At 40.9% G+C, this 26,922-nt stretch overlaps 1 protein-coding gene across 1 annotated transcript in view; it reads right to left on the reverse strand.

Moving 5' to 3' along the window:
* Window positions 1-26,922, reverse strand: part of COL27A1 (collagen type XXVII alpha 1 chain) — a 591,531-nt gene that overhangs the window by 69,598 nt on the left and 495,011 nt on the right. The window contains exons 46-48 of the mRNA XM_053696152.1: window positions 22,949-23,002; window positions 20,797-20,904; window positions 665-772 (exon numbers count right to left, since the gene is read on the reverse strand). Of these exons, the coding sequence (XP_053552127.1) occupies window positions 665-772; window positions 20,797-20,904; window positions 22,949-23,002 (270 nt within the window). The remainder of the gene's footprint in view (window positions 1-664; window positions 773-20,796; window positions 20,905-22,948; window positions 23,003-26,922) is intronic.

Here is a 26,922-nt window from a genome sequence, read left to right on the forward strand (position 1 = left end):
ATGTGGTACATAGTGAATTTGTGAAACTAAAACCCCTTTAAGTTTAGGAAAGACTTAGACCACAGAGAACTTTGAACAGCCCTATTTTTTTGGGATACTCTCTGCTAATGGTGACATTTTGAAGATGAGTTTGCATGTGTCAAGACAGTTATCTGCAATCACTTCAGTATAATAAGCATTAAAGGGACATTAAACACTTTGAGATGGTAATATAAAATGATAAATTGTATATAATAAAACAACTCTGCAATATACTTTCATTATTTATTTTGTCCTCTTTGTCTGTAATTCCATTCTGAAATTGTGAGCTTTTCAGTTCCTGTTAGAAATGGAAGTGCGGAACACTGTTATATTCCACACAGCCATTGGCTGCACACTCTAGTGAGCTATTTATAACTGTCCCTAATTGGCCACAGCAGAGAAGGTAACCTAAGTTACAACATGGCAGCTCCCAGTGTTTTATAGACACTACAACTTTACACTTATTTTGTCACTTTTTAAACAACTAATGAAACTTTAAAAAATACATCTACATGTTAGTCATGGACTAATCTTTTCTTTGAATGCATCATTCTATCTTCTAGCATGTATTTAGTGTTCAATGTCCCTTTAATGGCTAATCAGGGTGATACTTGTGTCATTAGTTTTAATCATTAGGTATTACCTTGTATCCTATTGGTCCTTGAGCGCCAGGCATTCCTGGAGGTCCAGTATTCCCTCGCTTTCCTGCCATGCCAGCAGGACCAACCTCTGCATCATCACCTTGTTCCCCCTACAAACACAAGGTGCATGTTACAAACAATAAACTGATTACCAATAAAAAAAAAGATAAATAAATACATTTAAAAATAAAATAACCCTAGCCAAATTTTAAGAGCATGTATTCCTTCTTATCCTTCTTTATTTCTCTATAGCCTTTGATACTGTGACCATCTTCTCATTTTCTAAACTTTCCAAGCTTTGTCTTCTGTAAAACAGCCCTCTTGCATTTCTCTTTCTTTCTCTCTAACCTCCAGTGTATCCTTCTTTTGCACATCCTGTGCCCTCTTTATCATACCCTGCTGAGGTACTACATGGCTCAGTGCTAGGTTCCCTTCTCTTTTCACCCCAAGACTCCTTAATCAAGTGTTGTAGATGTCAGTACTACTTGTATCCTGGTGACACCCAAATTTGTGCCTCTGTTTCAGACATTGGGGGGTAGTTATCAAGCCGTCAACCTCAAATACGCTGGAATTCCGCAGGGTATTTGTGGCGAGGCTGATTCGCCTTAGTTATCAAAGGCTAGAGACCGGCAAAAGTAGAATTTTGTGACGTAAACTTCGATCCGCCGGACTCAGTCCGACACAGATCGATTCTTACGTCACTCCAGATGTTCCGCACACAAGTGCGGCACAATCTGACTACTTTTGCTAGTTATAAAAAAATAGCAGGTACGCTCGGCACTTTTACGGCCCAGCGTACCTGGTTTTCAAACCGCCACCCTGGAGGCGGCGGATCCCATAGGAATCAATGGGAGTCTGACCATAGCGAAAGTACAAGTTCGCTGCTGCCAGACATCCCATTCATTCCTATGGGAGCTGTCTACACCTAACACCCTAACATGTACCCCGAGTCTAAACACCTCTAATCTGTCCCCCCCCTACACCGCCACAACTAAATAAAATGATTAACCCCTAAACCGCCGCTCACGGAGCCCACCGCAAGCTACTCTATACATATTAACCCCTAAACCGCCGCTCCCGGAGCCCACCGCCACCTACATGATACCTAGTAACCCCTTATCCTGCCCCCCCCATACCGCCGCCCTCTATAATAAAGTTATTAACCCCTATCCTGCCGATCCCGCACCTCGCCGCAAATAAATAGTTTAACCCCTAAACCGCCGCTCCCTGACCCTGCCGCAACCTATATTAAATGTATTAACCCCTAATCTGCCCCCCCTACACCGTCGCCACCTATAATACATTTATTAACCCCTATCCTGCCCCCCACTACACCGCCGCCACTGTAATAAAATTATTAACCCCTAAACCTAAGTGTAACACTAACCCTAACACCCCCCTAACTTAAATATTAATTAAATAAATCTAAATCATATTTCTATTATGAACTAAATTAATCCTATTTAAAACTAAATACTTACCTTTAAAATAAACCCTAATATAGCTACAATATAAATAATAATTATATTGTAGCTATCTTAGGATTTATTTTTATTTTACAGGTACCTTTCAATTTATTTTAACTAGGTACAATAGCTATTAAATAGTTATTAACTAGCTAAAATAAAGAGAAATGTACCTGTAAACTAAAAACTAACCTAAGTTACAATTACACCTAACACTACACTATACTTTAATAAATTATTCCTATTTAAAACTAAATACTTACCTGTAAAATAAACCCTAAGATAGCTACAATATAATTAATAATTACATTGTAGCTATTTTAGGATTTATATTTATTTTACAGGTAACTTTGTATTTATTTAAGCTAGTTAGAATAGTTATTAAATAGTTATTAACTATTTAATAACTACCTAGCTAAAAGAAATACAAAATTACCTGTAAAATAAATCCTAACCTAAGTTACAATTAAACCTAACACTACACTATCATTAAATAAATTAAATAAATTAACTACAAATAACTACAATTACATAAACTAACTAAAGTACAAAAAATAAAAAAAGCTAAGTTACAAAAAATAAAAAAAAGAAGTTACAAACATTTAAAAAAACATTACAACAATTTTAAGCTACTTACACCTAATCTAAGCCCCCTAATAAAATAACAAACCCCCCAAAATAAAAAAATGCCCTACCCTATTCTACATTAAAAAAGTTCAAAGCTCTTTTACCTTACCAGCCCTTAAAAGGGCCTTTTGTGGGGGCATGCCCCAAAGAATTCAGCTCTTTTGCCTGTAAAAGAAAAATACAACCCCCTCCCAACATTAAAACCCACCACCCACATACCCCTAATCTAACCCAAACCCCCCTTAAAATAACCTAACACTAATCCCCTGAAGATCATCCTACCTTGAGTCGTCTTCACTCAACCGAGCAGCGATGGAACGGAAGAGGACATCCGGAGCGGCAGAAGTGATCATCCAAGGGGCGCTGAAGAAATCTTCCATCCGATGAAGTGATCCTCCAAGCGGCGCTGAAGAAATCTTCCATCCGGGCGATGTCATCTTCCAAGAGGCGCTGAAGAAGTCTTCTATCCGGGCGAGGTCATCTTCGAAGCCGGGTCTTGAATCTTCATCCCGCCGACGCGGAACATCCTTCTTTCCAGACGGACTACCGATGAATGAAGGCTCCTTTAAGGGACGTCATCCAAGATGGCGTCCCTTCAATTCCGATTGGCTGATAGGATTCTATCAGCCAATTGGAATTAAGGTAGGAAAAATCTGATTGGCCGATTGAATCAGCCAATCAGATTCAAGTTCAATCCGATTGGCTGATCCAGTCAGCCAATCAGATTGAGCTCGCATTCTATTGGCTGATCGGAACAGCCAATAGAATGCGAGCTCAATCTGATTGGCTGACTGGATCAGCCAATCGGATTGAACTTGAATCTGATTGGCTGATTCAATCAGCCAATCAGATTTTTCCTACCTTAATTCCGATTGGCTGATAGAAAAAATGCGTCCCTAGCTGTGCTAGCTAGAAAGTCTTTGTTACTGAAGACTTTGTCGGCTGATACGGTTTTAAAAAGTAGACTTTTACATTCCAACCTTCAAAATGGTTTAGAGGGGTCAATTTATGACCACAATAGATTTGAAGGATACTTATTTGCAAATTCCCATATATAAAGATCATCACAAATTTCTTAATGCTCTATCAGTTTGTAGCTCTCCCTTTTGGGCTGGCGACTGCTCCAAGAATTTTTACAAACGTCTAAGGAGCACTGTTGTCGACTATAAGAGCAAAAGGGAATTCAATTGCTTCATATTTGGACGACATCTTAATTCAGGCTCCTTTTGATCTGGCTGACCTTCATACGTACACTCTGATTTAGTTCTTGAGAGATCACGGGTAGAACATCTATCTTCCAAAGAGTTTCTAGAAGTTATCATAGACTCAGTATCTATGCATCTCTAACAGAGAGCCGCAGAAAAAAAGTTACAAACAGCATGTGCAGAACTCCAGATCTGTGCTTTTGCGTCATTCGTGTAGGTCTAATGGTTGCAGCTACAGATGCCATCCCTTTGCAAGGTTTCCCTTGCATCCCCTCCAGCTTTCTATGCTTCGTCTGTGGAATAGCGATTATTCAAATTTATCTCAGTCAATTTGCCTGGATTACAAGACCAGACAATCTTTCTCTTAGTGGATACCTCATAGGTCCATACATTTAGGTAGTAATGGGTAGTAATCACTACAGATGCAGTCTTTCGGGCTGCATCGGAAGGCGCAAGGTGTTTGGTCACCTCAGGCGAGGTTGTAAATCAATGTATTGAAACTTCAAGCGATCTTCTTGGCCCTTCAGGGTTTGCCCCTTCTCAAGAGAGAAATCTCTTTGAGATTTTAGTCTGACAACATCCCGGCAGTAGCTTATATAAATCATCAGGGGGAAACTAAGAGTTCCCTGGCAATGAATGCAATCAGTGCATAATTTTGGTAATTTACATTCTAGGAGTCAATAACTGTGAGGCAGATTTCCTAAGTTGTCAAACTTTTCATTCGGGGGAATGGTCTGTTCACCAAGAAATCTTCACTCAAATTGCAACTCATTCGGAGTTCGGAATTCGGAGATAGACGTGATGGCATCTCGACTAAATCACAAACATTTGAGATATTGTTCCAGATAAAGAGATCCTCAAGCGATTCATAGATGCTTTGGCGATTTCTTGGTCTTATTGCCTGAATTACATGTATACTCCTCTTGTTCTGCTTCCTCGAGTTATAGCGCGGGTCAAACAGGAGGCGCACTCCATTAATTTACATTGCTCCAGCTTGGCCAAGCAGAACCTGGTAAGCAAATCTAGTTCAGATGTCGACTTCTCCCTCCATGGCTGCTTCCATTACGTCAAGGCCTTCTGTCTCAAGGTCCATTCGTATATCCAGGCTTAAAATGTCTAAATTTGATGGCATGGAGATTTAACGTTTAGTTCTTCTTCGACATGGGTTTTCTGGGAGTCTAAAGTTAACACACTTATTCAGGATAGGAAACCTGTTACCAGAACATATTATCACAAAACAAAGTGTTTCTTTCTTGGTGTGAATCTCAGAATTTTTAGTGGTATTCTTTTGAATCTCAAGGATTTTGCAATTTCTTCAGGATAGTTTTGATAAGGGTTTATCAGCCAATTCCTTGAAGGGTCAAATAAATTTCAGGTCTTTCCATTGTGTGCCATAAAATAAACTTTCTAAAATGCTGGATATCCAAACCTTTATTCAGGCTCTGGTTAGATTTACACCAGTGATTAGAGCAGTGTTTCCTCCATGAAATCTCAATCTAGTTTTGAGGTCCTTGCAAAGTCATACTTTTGAGCTTATGCAGAATGTGGACATCAAACTTTTGTCTTTGAAAACCTTATTTCTTTTAGCCATTTCATCAGCAAGAATAGTCTCTGAGCTTTCCACTTTACCTTGTAAATCTATATACTTTGTGTTCTTTCAGGCAGTGTTGAGGATGCACTATGATTTTTCTTTTTTTATTGAAGGTTCTTTCCTCTCTTAACCCCAAATGACAGAGGACGTTCTAGGTACGTCCTGCAAAAATTGTCAAGGAATGACAATGGATGTACCTGGTACGTCCTCTGTGAAATTGAGCGCTGGAAGCGATTGATATCACTTTCAGCCACATTCAGGGTATTGCAGCAATGCCTCGATATTGAGGCATCGTGCAATACCCTCTGTGGCCCTCTCTACATCGGCCAGCAATGGTGCCGATCATTGTTGGTGTGGGAAGGTTAGGAGGGATATGGGTGGACGGCCCATCACTGGAGGGGGGCGGGAGCAGATGGGACCGCTACAGGAAAAAGAAAAAACATAATTTATGTAAGAACTTACCTGATAAATTCATTTCTTTCATATTAGCAAGAGTCCATGAGCTAGTGACGTATGGGATATACATTCCTACCAGGAGGGGCAAAGTTTCCCAAACCTTAAAATGCCTTTAAATACACCCCTCACCACACCCACAATTCAGTTTAACGAATAGCCAAGAAGTGGGGTGATAAGAAAAAAGTGCGAAAGCATATAAAATAAGGAATTGGAATAATTGTGCTTTATACAAAAAAATCATAACCACCACAAAAAGGGTGGGCCTCATGGACTCTTGCTAATATGAAAGAAATGAATTTATCAGGTAAGTTCTTACATAAATTATGTTTTCTTTCATGTAATTAGCAAGAGTCCATGAGCTAGTGACGTATGGGATAATGACTACCCAAGATGTGGATCTTTCCACGCAAGAGTCACTAGAGAGGGAGGGATAAAATAAAGACAGCCAATTCCTGCTGAAAATAATCCACACCCAAAATAAAGTTTAATGAAAATATAAGCAGAAGATTCAAACTGAAACCGCTGCCTGAAGTACTTTTCTACCAAAAACTGCTTCAGAAGAAGAAAACACATCAAAATGGTAGAATTTAGTAAAAGTATGCAAAGAGGACCAAGTTGCTGCTTTGCAAATCTGATCAACCGAAGCTTCATTCCTAAATGCCCAGGAAGTAGAAACTGACCTAGTAGAATGAGCTGTAATCCTTTGAGGCGGAGTTTTACCCGACTCAACATAGGCATGATGAATTAAAGATTTCAACCAAGATGCCAAAGAAATGGCAGAAGCTTTCTGGCCTTTTCTAGAACCGGAAAAGATAACAAACAGACTAGAAGTCTTTCGGAAAGATTTAGTAGCTTCAACATAATATTTCAAAGCTCTAACAACATCCAAAGAATGCAACGATTTCTCCTTAGAATTCTTAGGATTAGGACATAATGAAGGAACCACAATTTCTCTACTAATGTTGTTGGAATTTACAACCTTAGGTAAAAATTGAAAAGAAGTTCGCAACACTGCCTTATCCTGATGAAAAATCAGAAAAGGAGACTCACAAGAAAGAGCAGATAATTCAGAGACTCTTCTGGCAGAAGAGATCGCCAAAAGGAACAAAACTTTCCAAGAAAGTAATTTAATGACCAATGAATGCATGGGTTCAAAAGGAGGAGCTTGAAGAGCCCCCAGAACCAAATTCAAACTCCAAGGAGGAGAAATTGACTTAATGACAGGTTTTATACAAACCAAAGCTTGTACAAAACAATGAATATCAGGAAGATTAGCAATCTTTCTGTGAAAAAGAACAGAAAGAGCAGAGATTTGTCCTTTCAAGGAACTTGCGGACAAACCCTTATCTAAACCATCCTGAAGAAACTGTAAAATTCTCGGTATTCTAAAAGAATGCCAAGAAAAATGATGAGAAAGACACCAAGAAATATAAGTCTTCCAGACTCTATAATATATCTCTCTAGATACAGATTTACGAGCCTGTAACATAGTATTAATCACAGAGTCAGAGAAACCTCTTTGACCAAGAATCAAGCGTTCAATCTCCATACCTTTAAATTTAAGGATTTGAGATCCTGATGGAAAAAAGGACCTTGCGACAGAAGGTCTGGTCTTAACGGAAGAGTCCACGGTTGGCAAGAGGCCATCCGGACAAGATCCGCATACCAAAACCTGTGAGGCCATGCCGGAGCTACCAGCAGAACAAACGAGCATTCCTTCAGAATCTTGGAGATTACTCTTGGAAGAAGAACTAGAGGCGGAAAGATATAGGCAGGATGATACTTCCAAGGAAGTGATAATGCATCCACTGCCTCCGCCTGAGGATCCCGGGATCTGGACAGATACCTGGGAAGTTTCTTGTTTAGATGAGACGCCATCAGATCTATTTCTGGAAGTTCCCACATTTGAACAATCTGAAGAAATACCTCTGGGTGAAGAGACCATTCGCCCGGATGCAACGTTTGGCGACTGAGATAATCCGCTTCCCAATTGTCTATACCTGGGATATGAACCGCAGAGATTAGACAGGAGCTGGATTCCGCCCAAACCAGAATTCGAGATACTTCTTTCATAGCCAGAGGACTGTGAGTCCCTCCTTGATGATTGATGTATGCCACAGTTGTGACATTGTCTGTCTGAAAACAAATGAACGATTTTCTCTTCAGAAGAGGCCAAGACTGAAGAGCTCTGAAAATTGCACGGAGTTCAAAATATTGATCGGTAATCTCACCTCCTGAGATTCCCAAACTCCTTGTGCCGTCAGAGATCCCCACACAGCTCCCCAACCTGTAAGACTTGCATCTGTTGCAATTACAGTCCAGGTCGGAAGAACAAAAGAAGCCCCCTGAATTAAACTATGGTGATCTGTCCACCACGTCAGAGAGTGTCGTACAATCGGTTTTAAAGATATTAATTGAGATATCTTTGTGTAATCCCTGCACCATTGATTCAGCATACAGAGCTGAAGAGGTCGCATGTGAAAACGAGCAAAGGGGATCGCGTCCGATGCAGTAGTCATAAGACCTAGAATTTCCATGCATAAGGCTACCGAAGGGAATGATTGTGACTGAAGGTTTCGACAAGCTGAAATCAATTTTAGACGTCTCTTGTCTGTCAAAGACAGAGTCATGGACACTGAATCTATCTGGAAACCCAGAAAGGCTACCCTTATCTGAGGAATCAATGAACATTTTAGTAAATTGATCCTCCAACCATGATCTTGAAGAAACAACACAAGTCGATTCGTATGAGATTCTGCAAAATGTAAAGACTGAGCAAGTACCAAGATATCGTCCAAATAAGGAAATACCACAATACCCTGTTCTCTGATTACAGACAGAAGGGCACCGAGAACTTTTGTAAAAATTCTTGGGGCTGTAGCTAGGCCAAACGGCAGAGCCACAAACTGGTAATGCTTGTCCAGGAAAGAGAATCTCAGGAACTGAAAGTGATCTGGATGAATCGGAATATGCAGATATGCATCCTGTAAATCTATCGTGGACATATAATGCCCTTGCTGAACAAAAGGCAAGATAGTCCTTACAGTTACCATTTTGAATGTTGGTATCCTTACATAACGATTCAATATTTTTAGATCCAGAACTGGTCTGAAGGAATTCTCCTTCTTTGGTACAATGAAGAGATTCGAATAAAATCCCAGCCCCTGTTCCAGAACTGGAACTGGCATAATTACTCCAGCCAACTCTAGATCTGAAACACATTTCAGAAATGCTTGAGCTTTCGCTGGGTTTACTGGGACATGGGAAAGAAAAAATCTCTTTGCAGGAGGTCTTATCTTGAAACCAATTCTGTACCCTTCTGAAACGATGTTCTGAATCCAAAGATTGTGAACAGAATTGATCCAAATTTCTTTGAAAAAACGTAACCTGCCCCCTACCAGCTGGGCTGGAATGAGGGCCGCACCTTCATGTGGACTTAGAAGCTGGCTTTGCTTTTCTAGAAGGCTTGGATTTATTCCAGACTGGAGATGGTTTCCAAACTGAAACTGCTCCTGAGGAAGAAGGATCAGGCTTTTGTTCTTTGTTGAAACGAAAGGAACGAAAACGATTATTAGCCCTGTTTTTACCCTTAGATCTTTTATCCTGTGGTAAAAAAGTTCCTTTCCCACCAGTAACAGTTGAGATAATAGAATCCAACTGAGAACCAAATAATTTGTTACCCTGGAAAGAAATGGAAAGTAGAGTCGATTTAGAAGACATATCAGCATTCCAAGTTTTAAGCCATAAAGCTCTTCTAGCTAAAATAGCTAGAGACATAAACCTGACATCAACTCTGATAATATCAAAAATGGCATCACAGATAAAATTATTAGCATGTTGCAGAAGAATAATAATATTATGAGAATCATGATCTGTTACTTGTTGCGCTAAAGTTTCCAACCAAAAAGTTGAAGCTGCAGCAACATCAGCCAATGACATAGCAGGTCTAAGAAGATTACCTGAACACAGATAAGCTTTTCTTAGAAAGGATTCAATTTTCCTATCTAAAGGATCCTTAAACGAAGTACCATCTGACGTAGGAATAGTAGTACGTTTAGCAAGGGTAGAAATAGCCCCATCAACTTTAGGGATTTTGTCCCAAAATTCTAATCTATCAGACGGCACAGGATATAATTGCTTAAAACGTTTAGAAGGAGTAAATTAATTACTCAAATTATTCCATTCTCTGGAAATTACTTCAGAAATAGCACCAGGAACAGGAAAAACTTCTGGAATAACCACAGGATATTTAAAGACCTTATCTAAACGTTTAGATTTAGTATCAAGAGGACCAGAATCCTCAATTTCTAAAGCAATTAGTACTTCTTTAAGTAAAGAACAAATAAATTCCATTTTAAATAAATATGAAGATTTATCAGCATCAACCTCTGAGACAGAATCCTCTGAACTAGAAGAGTCATTAGAATCAGAATGATGATGTTCATTTAAAAATTCATCCGTATACAGAGAAGTTTTAAAAGATTTTTTATGTTTACTAGAAGGAGGAATAACAGACATAGCCTTCTTGATGGATTCAGAAACAAAATTTCTTATGTTATCAGGAACACTCTGAACATTAGATGTTGATGGAACTGCAACAGGTAATAGTACATTACTAAAGGAAATATTATCTGCATTAACGAGTTTCTCATGACAATTAGTACAAACAACAGCTGGAGGAACAACTACCAAAAGTTTACAGCAGATACACTTAGCTTTGGTAGTTCCAGCACCAGACAGCGATTTTCCTGAAGTATCTTCTGACTCAGATGCAACGTGAGACATCTTGCAATATGTAAGAGAAAAAACAACATATAAAGCAAAATTGATCAAATTCCTTAAATGACAGTTTCAGGAATGGGAAAAAATGCCAAAGGAACAAGCTTCTAGCAACCAGAAGCAATGAAAAATGAGACTTAAATAATGTGGAGACAAAAGCGACGCCCATATTTTTTAGCGCCAAAATAAGACGCCCACATTATTTGGCGGCTAAATGCTTTTGGCGCCAAAGAATGACGCCACATCCGGAACGCCGACATTTTTGGCGCAAAAGAACGTCAAAAAATGACGTAACTTCCGGTGACACGTATGACGCCGGAAACAGAAAAGATTTTTTGCGCCAAGAAAAGACCGTGCCAAGAATGACGTAATAAAATGAAGCATTTTCAGCCCCCGCGAGCCTAACAGCCCACAGGAAAAAAGTCAAATTTTTTAAGGTAAGAAAAAAATGATTGATTCAAATGCATTATCCCAAATATGAAACTGACTGTCTGAAAATAAGGAATGTTGAACATCCTGAGTCAAGGCAAATAAATGTTTGAACACATATATTTAGAACTTTATAAAAAAGTGCCCAACCATAGCTTAGAGTGTCACAGAAAATAAGATTTACTTACCCCAGGACACTCATCTACATGTTTGTAGAAAGCCAAACCAGTACTGAAACGAAAATCAGCAGAGGTAATGGTATATATAAGAGTATATCGTCGATCTGAAAAGGGAGGTAAGAGATGAATCTCTACGACCGATAACAGAGAACCTATGAAATAGACCCCGTAGAAGGAGATCATTGCATTCAAATAGGCAATACTCTCCTCACATCCCTCTGACATTCACTGCACGCTGAGAGGAAAACCGGGCTCCAACCTGCTGCGGAGCGCATATCAACGTAGAATCTAGCACAAACTTACTTCACCACCTCCATAGGAGGCAAAGTTTGTAAAACTGAATTGTGGGTGTGGTGAGGGGTGTATTTATAGGCATTTTAAGGTTTGGGAAACTTTGCCCCTCCTGGTAGGAATGTATATCCCATACGTCACTAGCTCATGGACTCTTGCTAATTACATGAAAGAAATAATAATATTTAGCGGCAGTGAGGGGGAAGGAAGTGCAATGAGGGGGATCCTATGTAGGATCTATCCGATAAGGTGAAGAAATCTGGGAGGGGGGTATGGTATTGAGGGGGGTAGCTATACTACAGAAAAAATTGTTGTTTTTTTTTTATTTGTTTTTTTTTAAAAAAGACCCACATTTGTAGCAAACTGGGTACTGGCAGACTAAGATGGTGTGAAATAGGTTAAGGGGGAGGGTTAGAGAGCTTTTTTTTTGGGGGGGGTGATCAGGGAGGTTGGGAGGTGACCTAAACTGCAGCAAATATATTTAAAAAAAAAAAAAAGGCTTTTATTTTCATACTGGAAGACTTTCTGCCAGTACTTAAGATGGCGGTGACAATTGTGAGGTGGGGGAGAGAAGAGAGCTGTTTGAGAGGGGACAGGGAGAGATCAGGGGTGGGATGTGTCAGGTGGGAGGCTGATCTCTAAACTAAAGCTAAAATTAACGCTACAAGCTACCTAATTAACCCCTTCACTGCTGGGCATAATACAAGTGCATTTAGTGGCCTTCTAGTTACCATAAAGCAACGCCAAAGCCATATATGTCTGCTATTTCTGAACAAAGGGTATCCCAGAGAAGCGTTTACAACCATTTGGGCCATAATTGCACAAGCTGTTTGTAAATAATTTCAGTGAGAAACCTAAAGTTAGTGAAAAAGTTAACAATTTTCTTTATTTGCTCGCATTTGGGGGTGAAATGGTGTCATGAAATATACCAAAATGGGCCTAGATCAATACTTGTGTACTAAAAAAAATATATACATGTGAAGAGTTAATAAGGGATTACTGACAGATATCAGTGTTACAATGTAACTATCGCTAATTTTGAAAAACAAAAATGGTTTGGAAATAGCAAAGTGCTACTTGTACTTATTACCAAAAAAACCCAAAACAAAGAACATGTAAACATTAGCGGCTAGATCACGAGTTTTTGTCGGTAAGGCTTGCGGGGCTAACGCTCCTTTTTTTCTTACTGCTCCCTTAAGCCAACGCTGGTATTATGAGTTTTCTTTAAGCCAGCGTTAGCCTCAGAAAAGTGAGCGTTGAGCAAAATATAGCTTCACATCTCACCTCGATACCAGCGTTGCTTACGGTAGCGGTAAGCTGTCAAAACGTGCTCGTGCACGATTTCCCCATAGGAAATAATGGGGCTGAGCTGGGTGAAAAAAAAACTAACACCTGCAAAAAAGCAGCGTTCAGCTCCTAACGCAGCTCCATTGTTTCCTATGGGGAAATAAAAGTTATGTAGCACCTAACACCCTAACATGAACCCCGAGTCTAAACACCCCTAATCTTACACTTATTAACCTCTAATCTGCCACCCCCGACATTGTCTCCACCTGCATTATAATATTAACCCCTAATCTGCCGCTCCGGACTCCGCCGCCACCTACATTATACTAATGAACCCCTAATCTGCTGCCCCTAACATCGCCGAACCCTACAATATATTTATTAACCCCTAATCTGCCCCCAACGTCGCCGCAACTATATTTAATTTATTAACCCCTAATCTGCCGCCACCAACGCTATAATAAAGTTAATAACCCCTAACCCTAAACCTAACCCTAACCTAACTGAACTTCAATCCGATTGGCTGATTACATCAGCCAATAGGATTTTTCCTACCTTAATTCCAATTGGCTGATAGGATTCTATCAGTCAATCGGAATTCAAGGGACACCATCTTCATTAGGACTTCGTTTGAAGAGGATGCTCCGCGTCGGCTGGATTGAAGATGGACCCGCTCCGGAAGGATGAAGATAGAAGATGCAGCCTGGATGAAGCCTTCTGCCATCTGGAGGACCTCTTCTGCCCCGATCGGATGAAGATTTCGGACCCTCTGGAGGACCACTTGTGCCCAGCTGGGTGAAGACGGCTCAAGGTAGGGTGATCTTCAGGGGGTTAGTGTTAGGTTTTTTTTAAGGGGGGATTGGGTGGGTTTTAGAGTAGGGGTGTGTGGGTGGTGGGTTGTAATGTTGGGGGGGGGGGGGTATTGTATTTTTATTTTACAGGTAAAAGAGCGGATTACTTTAGGGCAATGCCCAGCAAAAGGCCCTTTTGAGGGCTATTTGTAATTTAGTATAGGGTAGGGAAATTTTATTATTTTGGGGGACTTTTTTATTTTATTAGGGGGATTAGATTAGGTGTAATTAGTTTAAAATTCTTGTAATTCTTTTTTATTTTCTGTAATTTAGCGTTTTGTTTTTTTCATAATTTAGTTTATTTAATTTAATTGTAATTAATTGTAGGTAGTTTAGGTAATTAGTTTAATGATAGTGTAGTGTTAGGTGTAATTGTAACTTAGGGTAGGTTTTATTTTACAGTTAATTTTGTACTTATTTAGCTAGGTAGTTATTAAATAGTTAATAACTATTTAATAACTATTGTACCTAGTTAAAATAAATACAAAGTTGCCTGTAAACTAAAAATAAATCCTAAGCTAGCTACAATGTAACTATTAGTTATATTGTAGGTAGCTAATGGTTTATTTTATCAGTAAGTATTTAGTTTTAAATAGGATTCATTTAATTATGTTACATTAATTTCGTTTAATTTAAATTAAATTTAAGTTAGGGGGGGTTAGGGTTAGACTTAGGTTTAGGGGTTAATAAATTTATTATAGTAGCGGCGACGTTGGGGTCGGAAGATTAGGGGTTAATTTATGTAGGTAGGTGTCAGCAACGTTGGGGGGGCAGATTAGGGGTTAATAAAATTTAACTAGTGTTTGCGAGGCAGGAGTGCGGCGGTTTAAAGGTTAATACATTTATTAAAGTGGCGGCAATGTCCGGTCGGCAAATTAGGGGTTAATAATTGTAGGTAGGTGGCGGCAACGTTGGGGGCGGCAGATTAGGGGTTAATAAATATAATGTAGTTGTTGGCGATGTTAGGGGCAGCAGATTAGGGGTTCATAGGTATAATGTAGGTGGCGGCGATGTCCGGTCGGCAGATTAGGGGTTAAAAATTTTTATTTTAGTGTTTGTGATGAGGGGGGGGGGGGGGGCCTCGGTTTAGGGGTTAATAGGTCGTTTATGGGTGTTAGTGTACTTTTTAGCACTTTAGTTAAGAACTTTATGTTCCGGCGTTAGCCCATAAAACTCTTAACTACTGACTTTTAAATGCGGTAGGAGTCTGGACAGGAGAGGGTGTACCGCTCATTTCTTCCAAGACTTGTAATACCAGCGTTAGGCAAATCCCATTAAAAAGATAGGATACGCAATTGACGTAAGGGGATTTGCGGTAGCCTCAAGTCTGTACCTGCCAGACTCGTAATACCAGCTGGCGGTAAAAAGCAGCGTTGGGACCTCTCAACGCTGCTTTTTAAGGCTAACGCCAAACTCGTGATCTAGGCGTAGGTATTTCCAAACTCAGGACAAAATTTAAAAACTATTTAGCATGGGTGTTTTTTGGTGGTTGTAGATGCATAAGATTTTGGGGGTCAAAGTTAGAAAAAAAAAAATTTTTTTCAATTTTTTCATCATATTTTATAAACAAAAATTATAGTAAATGATATGATATGATGAAAATAATGGTATCTTTAGAAAGTCTATTTAATGGCGGAAAAAAACCTGTATATAATATGTGTGGGTACAGTAAAGGAGTAAGAGGAAAATTACAGCTACACACAAACACCGCAGAAATGTAAAAATAGCCCTGGTCCTTAACGGTAAGAAAATTGAAAAATGGTTTTGTCACTAAAGGGTTAATATCAATCAAGAAACTGTGGTCCCTTATTTGTGTCCTTTTCCAAGGAATTCTAAAGAACGGCTTGGATGTGGCTAGGGCTTTAAAGTTTTATCTTCAAGCCACCAAGGACTTTAGGTCAGCGTAAGGGTCAGAAAGCTTCTGTGGTTAATCTGGCTTCCTGGTTAAAGCAACTGATACGTAAGGCTTACATAGAGGTCAGGAAATCCTCACCACCTTGTGTCAGAGCTTATTCTACTAGATCTGTTTCCACCTTGTGTGCTTTCAGAATGAAGCATCTAATGAACAGATTTGCAAAGCTGCTACCTGGTCTTCTCTTCATACTTTCACAAAGTTTTATCATTTTGATGTTTTTGCCTTGTCTTCAGAGGCAACGTTTGGCAGGAAGGTTCTCCAGGCAGCAGTGTCTGGTCAATGATGTGCCTGCTTATAAATATTTTTTGTCCCACCCTTTTTTCATGGTATAGTGGACTCCACAGCTTGGGTTTTGGATCCCAACTGTCATGGCACAAGGACTCCCACCACCTTCTGAAAGAAATCATAATTTATGCTTACCTGATACATTTCTTTCTTTCATGGTGGTGAGAGTCCACGTGACCCACACACTTAGTTTTCAACTGTCATTGCTCGTGGATTCTCACCACCATGAAAACATAAATTATGCTTACCTGATAATTTTCTTTTCTTCTGACGGGAAGAGTCCACAGCTGCATTCATTACTTTTGGGAATTCAGAACCTGGCCACCAGGAGGAGGCAAAGACACCCCAGCCAAAGGCTTTAAATACCTCCCCCACTTCCCTCATCTCCCAGTCATTCTGCCAAGGGAACAAAGAACAATAGGAGAAATATCAGGGTGAAAAAAGGTGCCAGAAGAACAAAAAGGTACTGCCGCCCCATAGATAAAACGCGGGCGGGAGCTGTGGACTCTTCCCGTCAGAAGAAAAGAAAATTATCAGGTAAACATAATTTATGTTTTTATTCTTAAACGGGAAGAGTCCATAGCTGCATTCATTACTTTTGGGAAAATAATACCCAAGAAAGAGGATACTGAATGCAAACAAATGGTGGGTACAAAAAAGGCGGCTCCTTTGTAAGGCACTACAGCCTGAAATTACTCAACACCCTTCAAAAAACGACATACGACAAGGGAAAAACCGGAACCCTGGGTAACCACTCATCAGTTACACAACCTGCAAACCGTGCTAGAGATCATTCAGATCCAGAGTCTGCTGAGCACAAGGCTTCCGAGGAGTCAGCCCTGCGGCACTCAACTCCCTCTAAACACGTATCTGACCTAAAACCAAAAAGAAACCCTCTATCAACCCCCGAGAGGGAGAGTAGAGGATCCATAAGAGATCCGAAGGATCATCCAACACTGGCTCAAGTCAAACTGGTCAAAAAATCCCTATCTACCCCAAGAGGAAGAATAGAGGACCCCATGAGATATCCAAAGGACCAAATCAACTCAGAGCAACCCGAGGTTGCCACAGGTCCACTGTCCAGGGAAACAAACTCTCTAGGAGGACAAGGACCAAAAGATAAGTCCATAGTCAGGAGAAAACGTCACTAGGACGACCGGAAGGCCACCCTCATATTCCTGACACAGCACCATACCAACTATGATGTTCCAGAAACCGCGAGTTCCCCCTTGCAACCTAGACAAGTCAAAATCCGTCAGGCTAGACAAGCATAGACAAACAAGGACCTTAAAACGGTCCTAGCAGCTTAGAAAGATCTCTCCAAGAAGTCACAGAACCACCTGTGAGCAAAACTCGTGATGACCAATCAATAGGCAGCAAGCTGTACTAAGCCATCGTGGGACTCATCCCACTGAGAAGTGCCAAAAAATCTCGACAACAGCTCCCGACCAGAAAATTCTGGAAGCCAAGGAGCAAACCGTCCTGGCAGCAGTCGCCACCAGAATAGAGATGGGCACTAAGAGTCCCCCATCAAAGGGGAGGACAGATGCAATACAAGTAAACGGTCCATACTGTAAAAGCAGACTAATCCCCCAGCCTTCCTTCCGGGATAACGGTCCCAGCCCAAGGCTAGTTAAAGATCGACGACAAGAGTTTCAGACCCTTGGAAGAAAAAAGGATGGATCTACGAGGAATCGAAACCCCAGAGTAGAACTCTGACCGCTACTAAAAATTTGGCATGCTACCCAGAACCATGACAGGAACCTCATGCTCGGGTTAAAGGACCCCTACACTGCAGCCTTCCAAAAGAGGAACACTCCTCAAGGGAAGAAAGCACTCTGACCCACAGCATTCTGATACCAGAATTCAACCTTAAAGGCCTGGGAGGCATCCTGCTCGAAAGAGCTATGTGAGTATTTGAACCTGTGCTTACTACACTGTTTGCTTGCGTGTTGAGCCATAGACAGTTCTTGAGAACGCAAGAGAGGGAAAAATCCTACAAGGCGAGAAAAACAACTACCCACGGGCCCTTCACAGATACTGAGGTACCTCCAAATCAAGCAGAAAACTTAAGATCCCCACCCTAGGTGAGAAAAAGAGGATTAAGCAACTGTAACCACCCTACCAATAGAGGCAAAACCCCAATATTGTCAGTCCAGTTGGTACAGCAACTGGAGTCTACCAGGAAGCATCAGATGCCCCTGCAAGCAAGTAGGGATCCGTCAGAAACCTCAAACTAAAGCCTCAGGCTGATATTAATCTCCCATGAGAGTCAGAAACCCTCGCCCCTTCCAAAGGGACACGCGGGAGAACCAAACCTTAAGGTTAAGCAGGACCGTTCATACCCGTCCCAGGCAAGGGACATAGTCCTAAACCAGAGTCCTCGAAAACAGAACCGATCTGAAGATCTAAAGTTCCTGAGGAGCCGAGAAGTCTTCTCCTTTGGTTAGGAGCGCCCCCGGACAGTACCTTCCGCCATCTAAAGTCCTTAGATGTAAAGAACCAAGCAATATCCACAACCCCAAGAGTCTGTAAAAAGGCTCTCAACCGGTTTAGGAAATGGGCAACCAGTACCCCTGGATCGCAAGGTAATCTATGTAGATAGGCCTAACGACCTGACCCACACACTGGAGAAGATAAATGGTCAATTTCCTGACCCCAGACCTCCTACCCTTACGCCCAAAGGGCTAAATCTGCAATAAGATCGACGGCTAGCATCCGAGAGTCTAAAGACCATGGGATGACAAGGGGCAGTTCTTATCTTGAGAAGACGACAGTCTCCAGAGATCCTTGCAGGATCGGTCTCCCGACATCCTTGAAACGGGATAACAACAGGAGCCTTGCAGCTACTGGTAGAGAGGCAGGGAGGCCCCTGCACTCTTTGTACTAGAGCAAACAAAACACTGAGAAAAGGAAGAAGGACATGCCCGCACTTCCAGAACAAAACGACCTAACCAAAGACGGGAGGGGGAAGGAAACATTGACACCGCAAAAAGAATGTGACTAGGCCACATTCTCGTCATCCGGAGATATCACAAGAGAAGACGCAAATCGTCCACCAGATACTAGACCTCTGGAAATCAATTATATCTCCAGACTCCAAAGGAATGGAAACCTCTGTTTCCGAGCCCCCAGGGACCCTAGGAACCACGATGACATCTGAAAAAGTTGGTCATGCATCTCAGTAATAATGCCAGAAAGAACCAACTTATATCGGAGCTCACAACCTTCCTACCAGAAGCGTTGGATCTACGCCCCAGGCCCCATACGTCGTAGAAGGATCCGAGCCCTGAGTCCATAACACTAGGTCAAAAAATAATTTATTTTTTTTCTTTAGAATCTGACAGGATAACCAGCACCACGAAGGTGACATGAACCCAAGAAAACAGCAGACAGCGCCCGACCAGTACCTGCCTAGCACAGGAACACTCCTGAACTGTCTAAGGTCCAAGAAAAATCGACCCGAAGGTTCGATATTATGAACATAACCTCGGTCTTAACCAAAGTGCGCAACTTCCGAGGAAGTGCCCATGCGACCACAAAATCACAAGTATCAGTTGCAGAGAAAGAACGTTTCTAAAACGTAAGTTATATCAGACGTGAGCTTATACAAACAAATCAAATACATCCTATTTGGATCAAAAATAAAAGAAAGGTAGCACCCTCGGGTGAACGCCCCAGGAAAAAAGGTACGCGAACTGGAGCAGCCAATCAGAGGCCCCCTTCACCCAAGCTCAGAACTGGAACTGATACCTAAAAGAAAGAAAAAACAGACGTTAAGAAGATTACTTCATCTCCAAGCGTTTAACCCAGTTTGCGATCCAGCATCTAAGGCCTCTGATCCCTCGGCCCACTAGGACTGGGATCCTCTAACAATGCAAAAACATGTCTTAGTAGGACATGAAGACGTGCCAACCTATAACGGAAGGCAAAATTATCCCTCACTGGATCGACAAACAACTCTGGCCCCAAGGTTGGGGCCCCTGAAGCCTGAGAGGCCCACACTTCCCCAGGAGGCCGAAATGGATCGGGCGATCCCACGCCCGACGGGCCCTGGTTGACAGAACACGGACAGTATCTTAAAAATATTTCACTTGGAAGATACAAATGAGCCAGCGCCATAGATATGGCAATGCGGAGCCGTGCCCTAACCTCTGAAGGAAACAAGCCACCATCCGGATAAGGAGTAAAGGCCATAGGGACACCTGCCTGCATAGCAAAGGAATTTTCTTTGCCTCACAGGACCTAGAATCCTCAGGGTCGGATGGCTCAACGCATTCTGAGGACCCTGAATCTCGAGAAGAGAGTACTCTGGAAAGGCAATCGGAACATAACTGATGGGCATGGATAACCCGGGCCATTTCATATTCATCACAAGAAGCCTTTGGCTAGGGTGTCTTTGCATCCTCCTGGAGGCCAGGTTCTAAATTCCCAAAAGTAATGAATTCAGCTGTGGACTCTTCCCGTTTAAGAAGAAAAGAAATACATTTATCAGGTAAGCATAAATTATGATTTTCTTATTTCTTATCTCAGGTTCCTCAACTTCTCTCTCATATGTTCTTCAGTTGGCATTTAAGCCCACAAGCCCAAATATTTACTACATGTAAAGTTGGAGTACATCAGATGACATGTCATAGGCAGGGCCCTATAACCATTTACCATTGAGATAACTGTGTTTTGCTTATTTTACTCAATCAAGCAGTATAGAATATGTAGTTAAAATCAAATCATAATACTTGTTTAATATTAATAACATAAGATGAAAACACTTACTGGAAGTCCAGGGCCCCCATCCTTCCCTGGAATCCCATCAGGTCCTGGTGGACCTTCCTGTCCTTGTCTTCCAACCACTCCCCGAGGACCAGGCATTCCTATTGCACCCTGCAAACCAGTAACAAATTATAGAAATAATTAGCATGCTTACTTTTATATTGAGGTTTGTAATGGGATAATGATTCTCATCATAAAATATAATTTTCTTGTGTTTAATATTATTAAAAAATTAAATGTCTTCTTGTGTAAATTGATGATTCATTTGCAGAGCTTTACAGTGTAAGAGATGTATCATGATCAACTGATTTACTCTAATATTTCCAGGACCAAATCATTAAATATATTTAGAATTTTTCCTGTGGGTTAAATACCTTAAGGGCCAGATTACGTGTCTCAAGTTAAGTTACGCGCAAGCGATGAGGGGGTTATCGTGGCTTTTTGCACGCGTTGTATTTTTTGCTCATATAGTAAACATAATCGCTTGGGCACAATTGAAGTTAGCGGGCGTTGGGTTAGAGTGACCTCAGAGCTCTGGTTAACACTGATAACATCATCTAATAAAAATTATTCAAAAAAATATTGCACAAAAAAGCAGACAAAGGGCTTTAACATAGACGTCTATATATGTGTACATATGTGTTTGTTTGTATATATATTTACAGACATATGTACACATATAAACACATAAATACATATGTACACATGATTACGGGACTCTCCCGAAACGCGTAAGCCGTTGTGATGCGCTTCTCACAGTTTATTTTTGTTTTGGTGGCTTGGATATCGATGTATTTTTAAATGTACAAATAAAGATATGTTTTATATTTGAAGAACAGAGCGTTCAACTATTTTGTTTTTACTAACAAACACACACACATATACCGGTATATATATATATATATATATATACATAAATATATATATATATATATATATATACATAAATATATATCTGTGCATTGTAGTCTTTTGCAGTTAAAGGGACACTGAACCTGAATTTTTTCTTTCGGAATTCAGATAGAGCATGCAATTTTAAGCACTTTCTAATTTTCTCCTTTTATCAATTTTTCTTCATTTTCTTGTTACATTTTTGCTTTTGAAATAAAGATAAGTTTAGATGCCGGACCATTTTTTGTGAACAACCTGGGTTGTTCTTGCTGATTGGTGGATAAATTCACCCACCAATAAACAAGTGCTGCCCAGAGAACTGAACCAAAATTTGGCTGGCTCCTTAGCTTAGATGCCTTGTTTTTCAAATAAAGATAGCAAGAGAACAAAGAAAAATTGATAATAGGAGTAAATTAGAAAGTTGCTTAAAATTGCATGCTCTATCTGAATCACGAAAGAAAAAATTTAGGTTCAGTGTCCCTTTAAGTAGATGAAAACATGAAAAATCATAGTTATGCAATATTTATATTTAATAAAGGTTTTATCGATTTACTTTAAATATTTCACATTCCAAAGTTCTAAAAATATTGGAATATGTTCTAAGTATTTTTAAATAGATATTCATATACATATTTATATATATATTTATATATATTTGCAATTATCTATACCTATATATAATCATGTATATAAATATATATTTGCGCAAAATACCATATACTGTATATATAGAAATATGTAGTTATGTATAAATAGAACATATTCTTCTATGTGAAGAACATCGGAATGTGAAATATTCATATTTTCATGTCGCGTTAGCGCACTTGAAAATATGTGATTGTGTTTGCGTGTGAGTAGGGTGTCCCCGCCCCCCACACACACACACTATTTTTGCTCCATTGACTTCTATGAGGGAATACATTACCGCGCGCGTGATATTCTAAGTTCGGATTTTTTACGTGTTGGGTAAGCATGCGAGCGAAAACAGTTTTCTTATAACTTGTAATTTGAGCACAACCCACTACGCAGTTAACGCTCGTGCGGGAGTTTTAAATAACGCTCCTCTTGTAATCTGGCCTCTAAATGTTAAGGGTTTTTTTGTTTACAGATTTAATAGTTTATATTGCTACTGTACAGGTATGGCGTCTTGTTATTTCTAATAAATGATTATCTTGTTCTTTAAAAGTTGTATTTGCAGTTAAAATGACAACATATTTTGGAAACAACAACATTTTGGAAGTTCAACAAAATGAACTTAACTTACATGAAGACCACGTGCACCTGCTTCACCTAGTTTTCCAGGCTTGCCCTTCTGTCCCTAAAAAAAAAAAAAAAAAAGTACACTGCATGTAAGGTTAAATCCCATCGGCTAGATTACGAGTTTTGCGTTAGGCTTAAAAAGCAGCATTGGCCGGTCCTAACGCTGCTTTTTAACGCCCGTTGGTATTACGAGTCTTGCAGGTACAGGTGTACCGCTCACTTTTTTGGCCAGACTTGGAAATACCGCAAATCCACTTACGTCAATTGCGTATCCTCTTTTTTCAATGGGACTTGCATAGCGCCGGTATTACGAATCTGCCAAAAAGTGAGCGGTACACTCTCTCCTGTCAAGACTGGTACCGCATATTAAAGTCAGTAGTTAAGAGTTTTACACTACAACGCCGTAGCATAAAACTCTTAACTAAAGTGCTAAAACATACACTAACACCCATAAACTATCTATTAACCCCTAAACCGAGGCCCCCCCACATAGCAAACACTAAAATAATTTTTTTAACCCCTAATCTGCTGAACCGGACATCCCCACCACTATAATAAATATATTAACCCCTAAACTGCCGTGCTCCCGCCTCACAAACATTAGTTAAATATTATTAACCCCTAATCTGCCGTCTCTAACATCGCCGACACCTACCTACATTTATTAACCCCTAATCTGCCACTCCCAACGTCGCCGCCACTATACTAAAGTTATTAACCCCTAAATCTAAGTCTAACCCTAACACCCCCTAACTTAAATATTATTTAAATAAATCTAAATAAAATTCCTATCATTAACTAAATAATTCCTATTTAAAACTAAATATTTACCTATAAAATAAACCCTAAGCTAGCTACAATATAACTAATAGTTACATTGTAGCTATCTTATGGTTTATTTTTATTTTACAGGCAAGTTTGTATTTATTTTAACTAGGTAGAATAGTTATAAAAACAGAATTTATGTTTACCTGATAAATTACTTTCTCCAACGGTGTGTCCGGTCCACGGCGTCATCCTTACTTGTGGGATATTCTCTTCCCCAACAGGAAATGGCAAAGAGCCCAGCAAAGCTGGTCACATGATCCCTCCTAGGCTCCGCCTACCCCAGTCATTCGACCGACGTTAAGGAGGAATATTTGCATAGGAGAAACCATATGGTACCGTGGTGACTGTAGTTAAAGAAAATAAATTATCAGACCTGATTAAAAAACCAGGGCGGGCCGTGGACCGGACACACCGTTGGAGAAAGTAATTTATCAGGTAAACATAAATTCTGTTTTCTCCAACATAGGTGTGTCCGGTCCACGGCGTCATCCTTACTTGTGGGAACCAATACCAAAGCTTTAGGACACGGATGAAGGGAGGGAGCAAATCAGGTCACCTAAATGGAAGGCACCACGGTTTGCAAAACCTTTCTCCCAAAAATAGCCTCAGAAGAAGCAAAAGTATCAAACTTGTAAAATTTGGTAAAAGTGTGCAGTGAAGACCAAGTCGCTGCCCTACATATCTGATCAACAGAAGCCTCGTTCTTGAAGGCCCATGTGGAAGCCACAGCCCTAGTGGAATGAGCTGTGATTCTTTCGGGAGGCTGCCGTCCGGCAGTCTCGTAAGCCAATCTGATGATGCTTTTAATCCAAAAAGAGAGAGAGGTAGAAGTTGCTTTTTGACCTCTCCTTTTTCCTGAATAAACAACAAACAAGGAAGATGTTTGTCTAAAATCCTTTGTAGCATCTAAATAGAATTTTAGAGCGCGAACAACATCCAAATTGTGCAACAAACGTTCCTTCTTTGAAACTGGTTTCGGACACAGAGAAGGTACGATAATCTCCTGGTTAATGTTTTTGTTAGAAACAACCTTTGGAAGAAAACCAGGTTTAGTACGCAAAACCACCTTATCTGCATGGAACACCAGATAAGGAGGAGAACACTGCAGAGCAGATAATTCTGAAACTCTTCTAGCAGAAGAAATTGCAACTAAAAACAAAACTTTCCAAGATAATAACTTAATATCAACGGAATGTAAGGGTTCAAACGGAACCCCCTGAAGAACTGAAAGAACTAAATTGAGACTCCAAGGAGGAGTCAAAGGTTTGTAAACAGGCTTGATTCTAACCAGAGCCTGAACAAAGGCTTGAACATCTGGCACAGCTGCCAGCTTTTTGTGAAGTAACACCGACAAGGCAGAAATCTGTCCCTTCAGGGAACTTGCAGATAATCCTTTTTCCAATCCTTCTTGAAGGAAGGATAGAATCCTAGGAATCTTAACCTTGTCCCAAGGGAATCCTTTAGATTCACACCAACAGATATATGTTTTCCAAATTTTGTGGTAAATCTTTCTAGTTACAGGCTTTCTGGCCTGAACAAGAGTATCGATAACAGAATCTGAGAATCCTCGCTTCGATAAAATCAAGCGTTCAATCTCCAAGCAGTCAGCTGGAGTGAAACCAGATTCGGATGTTCGAACGGACCCTGAACAAGAAGGTCTCGTCTCAAAGGTAGCTTCCAAGGTGGAGCCGATGACATATTCACCAGATCTGCATACCAAGTCCTGCGTGGCCACGCAGGAGCTATCAAGATCACCGACGCCCTCTCCTGATTGATCCTGGCTACCAGCCTGGGGATGAGAGGAAATGGCGGGAACACATAAGCTAGTTTGAAGGTCCAAGGTGCTACTAGTGCATCCACTAGAGCCGCCTTGGGATCCCTGGATCTGGCCCCGTAGCAAGGAACTTTGAAGTTCTGACGAGAGGCCATCAGATCCATGTCTGGAATGCCCCACAGGTGAGTGACTTGGGCAAAGATTTCCGGATGGAGTTCCCACTCCCCCGGATGCAATGTCTGACGACTCAGAAAATCCGCTTCCCAATTTTCCACTCCTGGGATGTGGATAGCAGACAGGTGGCAGGAGTGAGACTCCGCCCATAGAATAATTTTGGTCACTTCTTCCATCGCTAGGGAACTCCTTGTTCCCCCCTGATGGTTGATGTACGCAACAGTTGTCATGTTGTCTGATTGAAACCGTATGAACTTGGTCCTCGCTAGCTGAGGCCAAGCCTTGAGAGCATTGAATATCGCTCTCAGTTCCAGAATATTTATCGGTAGAAGAGATTCTTCCCGAGACCAAAGACCCTGAGCTTTCAGGGATCCCCAGACCGCGCCCCAGCCCATCAGACTGGCGTCGGTCGTGACAATGACCCACTCTGGTCTGCGGAATGTCATCCCTTGTGACAGGTTGTCCAGGGACAGCCACCAACGGAGTGAGTCTCTGGTCCTCTGATTTACTTGTATCTTCGGAGACAAGTCTGTATAGTCCCCATTCCACTGACTGAGCATGCACAGTTGTAATGGTCTTAGATGAATGCGCGCAAAAGGAACTATGTCCATTGCCGCTACCATCAACCCGATCACTTCCATGCACTGAGCTATGGAAGGAAGAGGAACGGAATGAAGTATCCGACAAGAGTCTAGAAGTTTTGTTTTTCTGACCTCTGTCAGAAAAATCCTCATTTCTAAGGAGTCTATAATTGTTCCCAAGAAGGGAACCCTTGTTGACGGGGATAGAGAACTCTTTTCCACGTTCACTTTCCAACCGTGAGATCTGAGAAAGGCCAGGACGATGTCCGTGTGAGCCTTTGCTTGAGGAAGGGACGACGCTTGAATCAGAATGTCGTCCAAGTAAGGTACTACCGCAATGCCCCTTGGTCGTAGCACAGCTAGAAGGGACCCTAGTACCTTTGTGAAAATCCTTGGAGCAGTGGCTAATCCGAAAGGAAGCGCCACGAACTGGTAATGTTTGTCCAGGAATGCGAACCTTAGGAACCGATGATGTTCCTTGTGGATAGGAATATGTAGATACGCATCCTTTAAATCCACCGTGGTCATGAATTGACCTTCCTGGATGGAAGGAAGAATAGTTCGAATGGTTTCCATCTTGAACGATGGAACCTTGAGAAACTTGTTTAAGATCTTGAGATC

This window comes from Bombina bombina, chromosome 12 (assembly GCF_027579735.1).
Source record: "Bombina bombina isolate aBomBom1 chromosome 12, aBomBom1.pri, whole genome shotgun sequence".
Taxonomy (NCBI): Eukaryota; Metazoa; Chordata; class Amphibia; order Anura; family Bombinatoridae; genus Bombina; species Bombina bombina.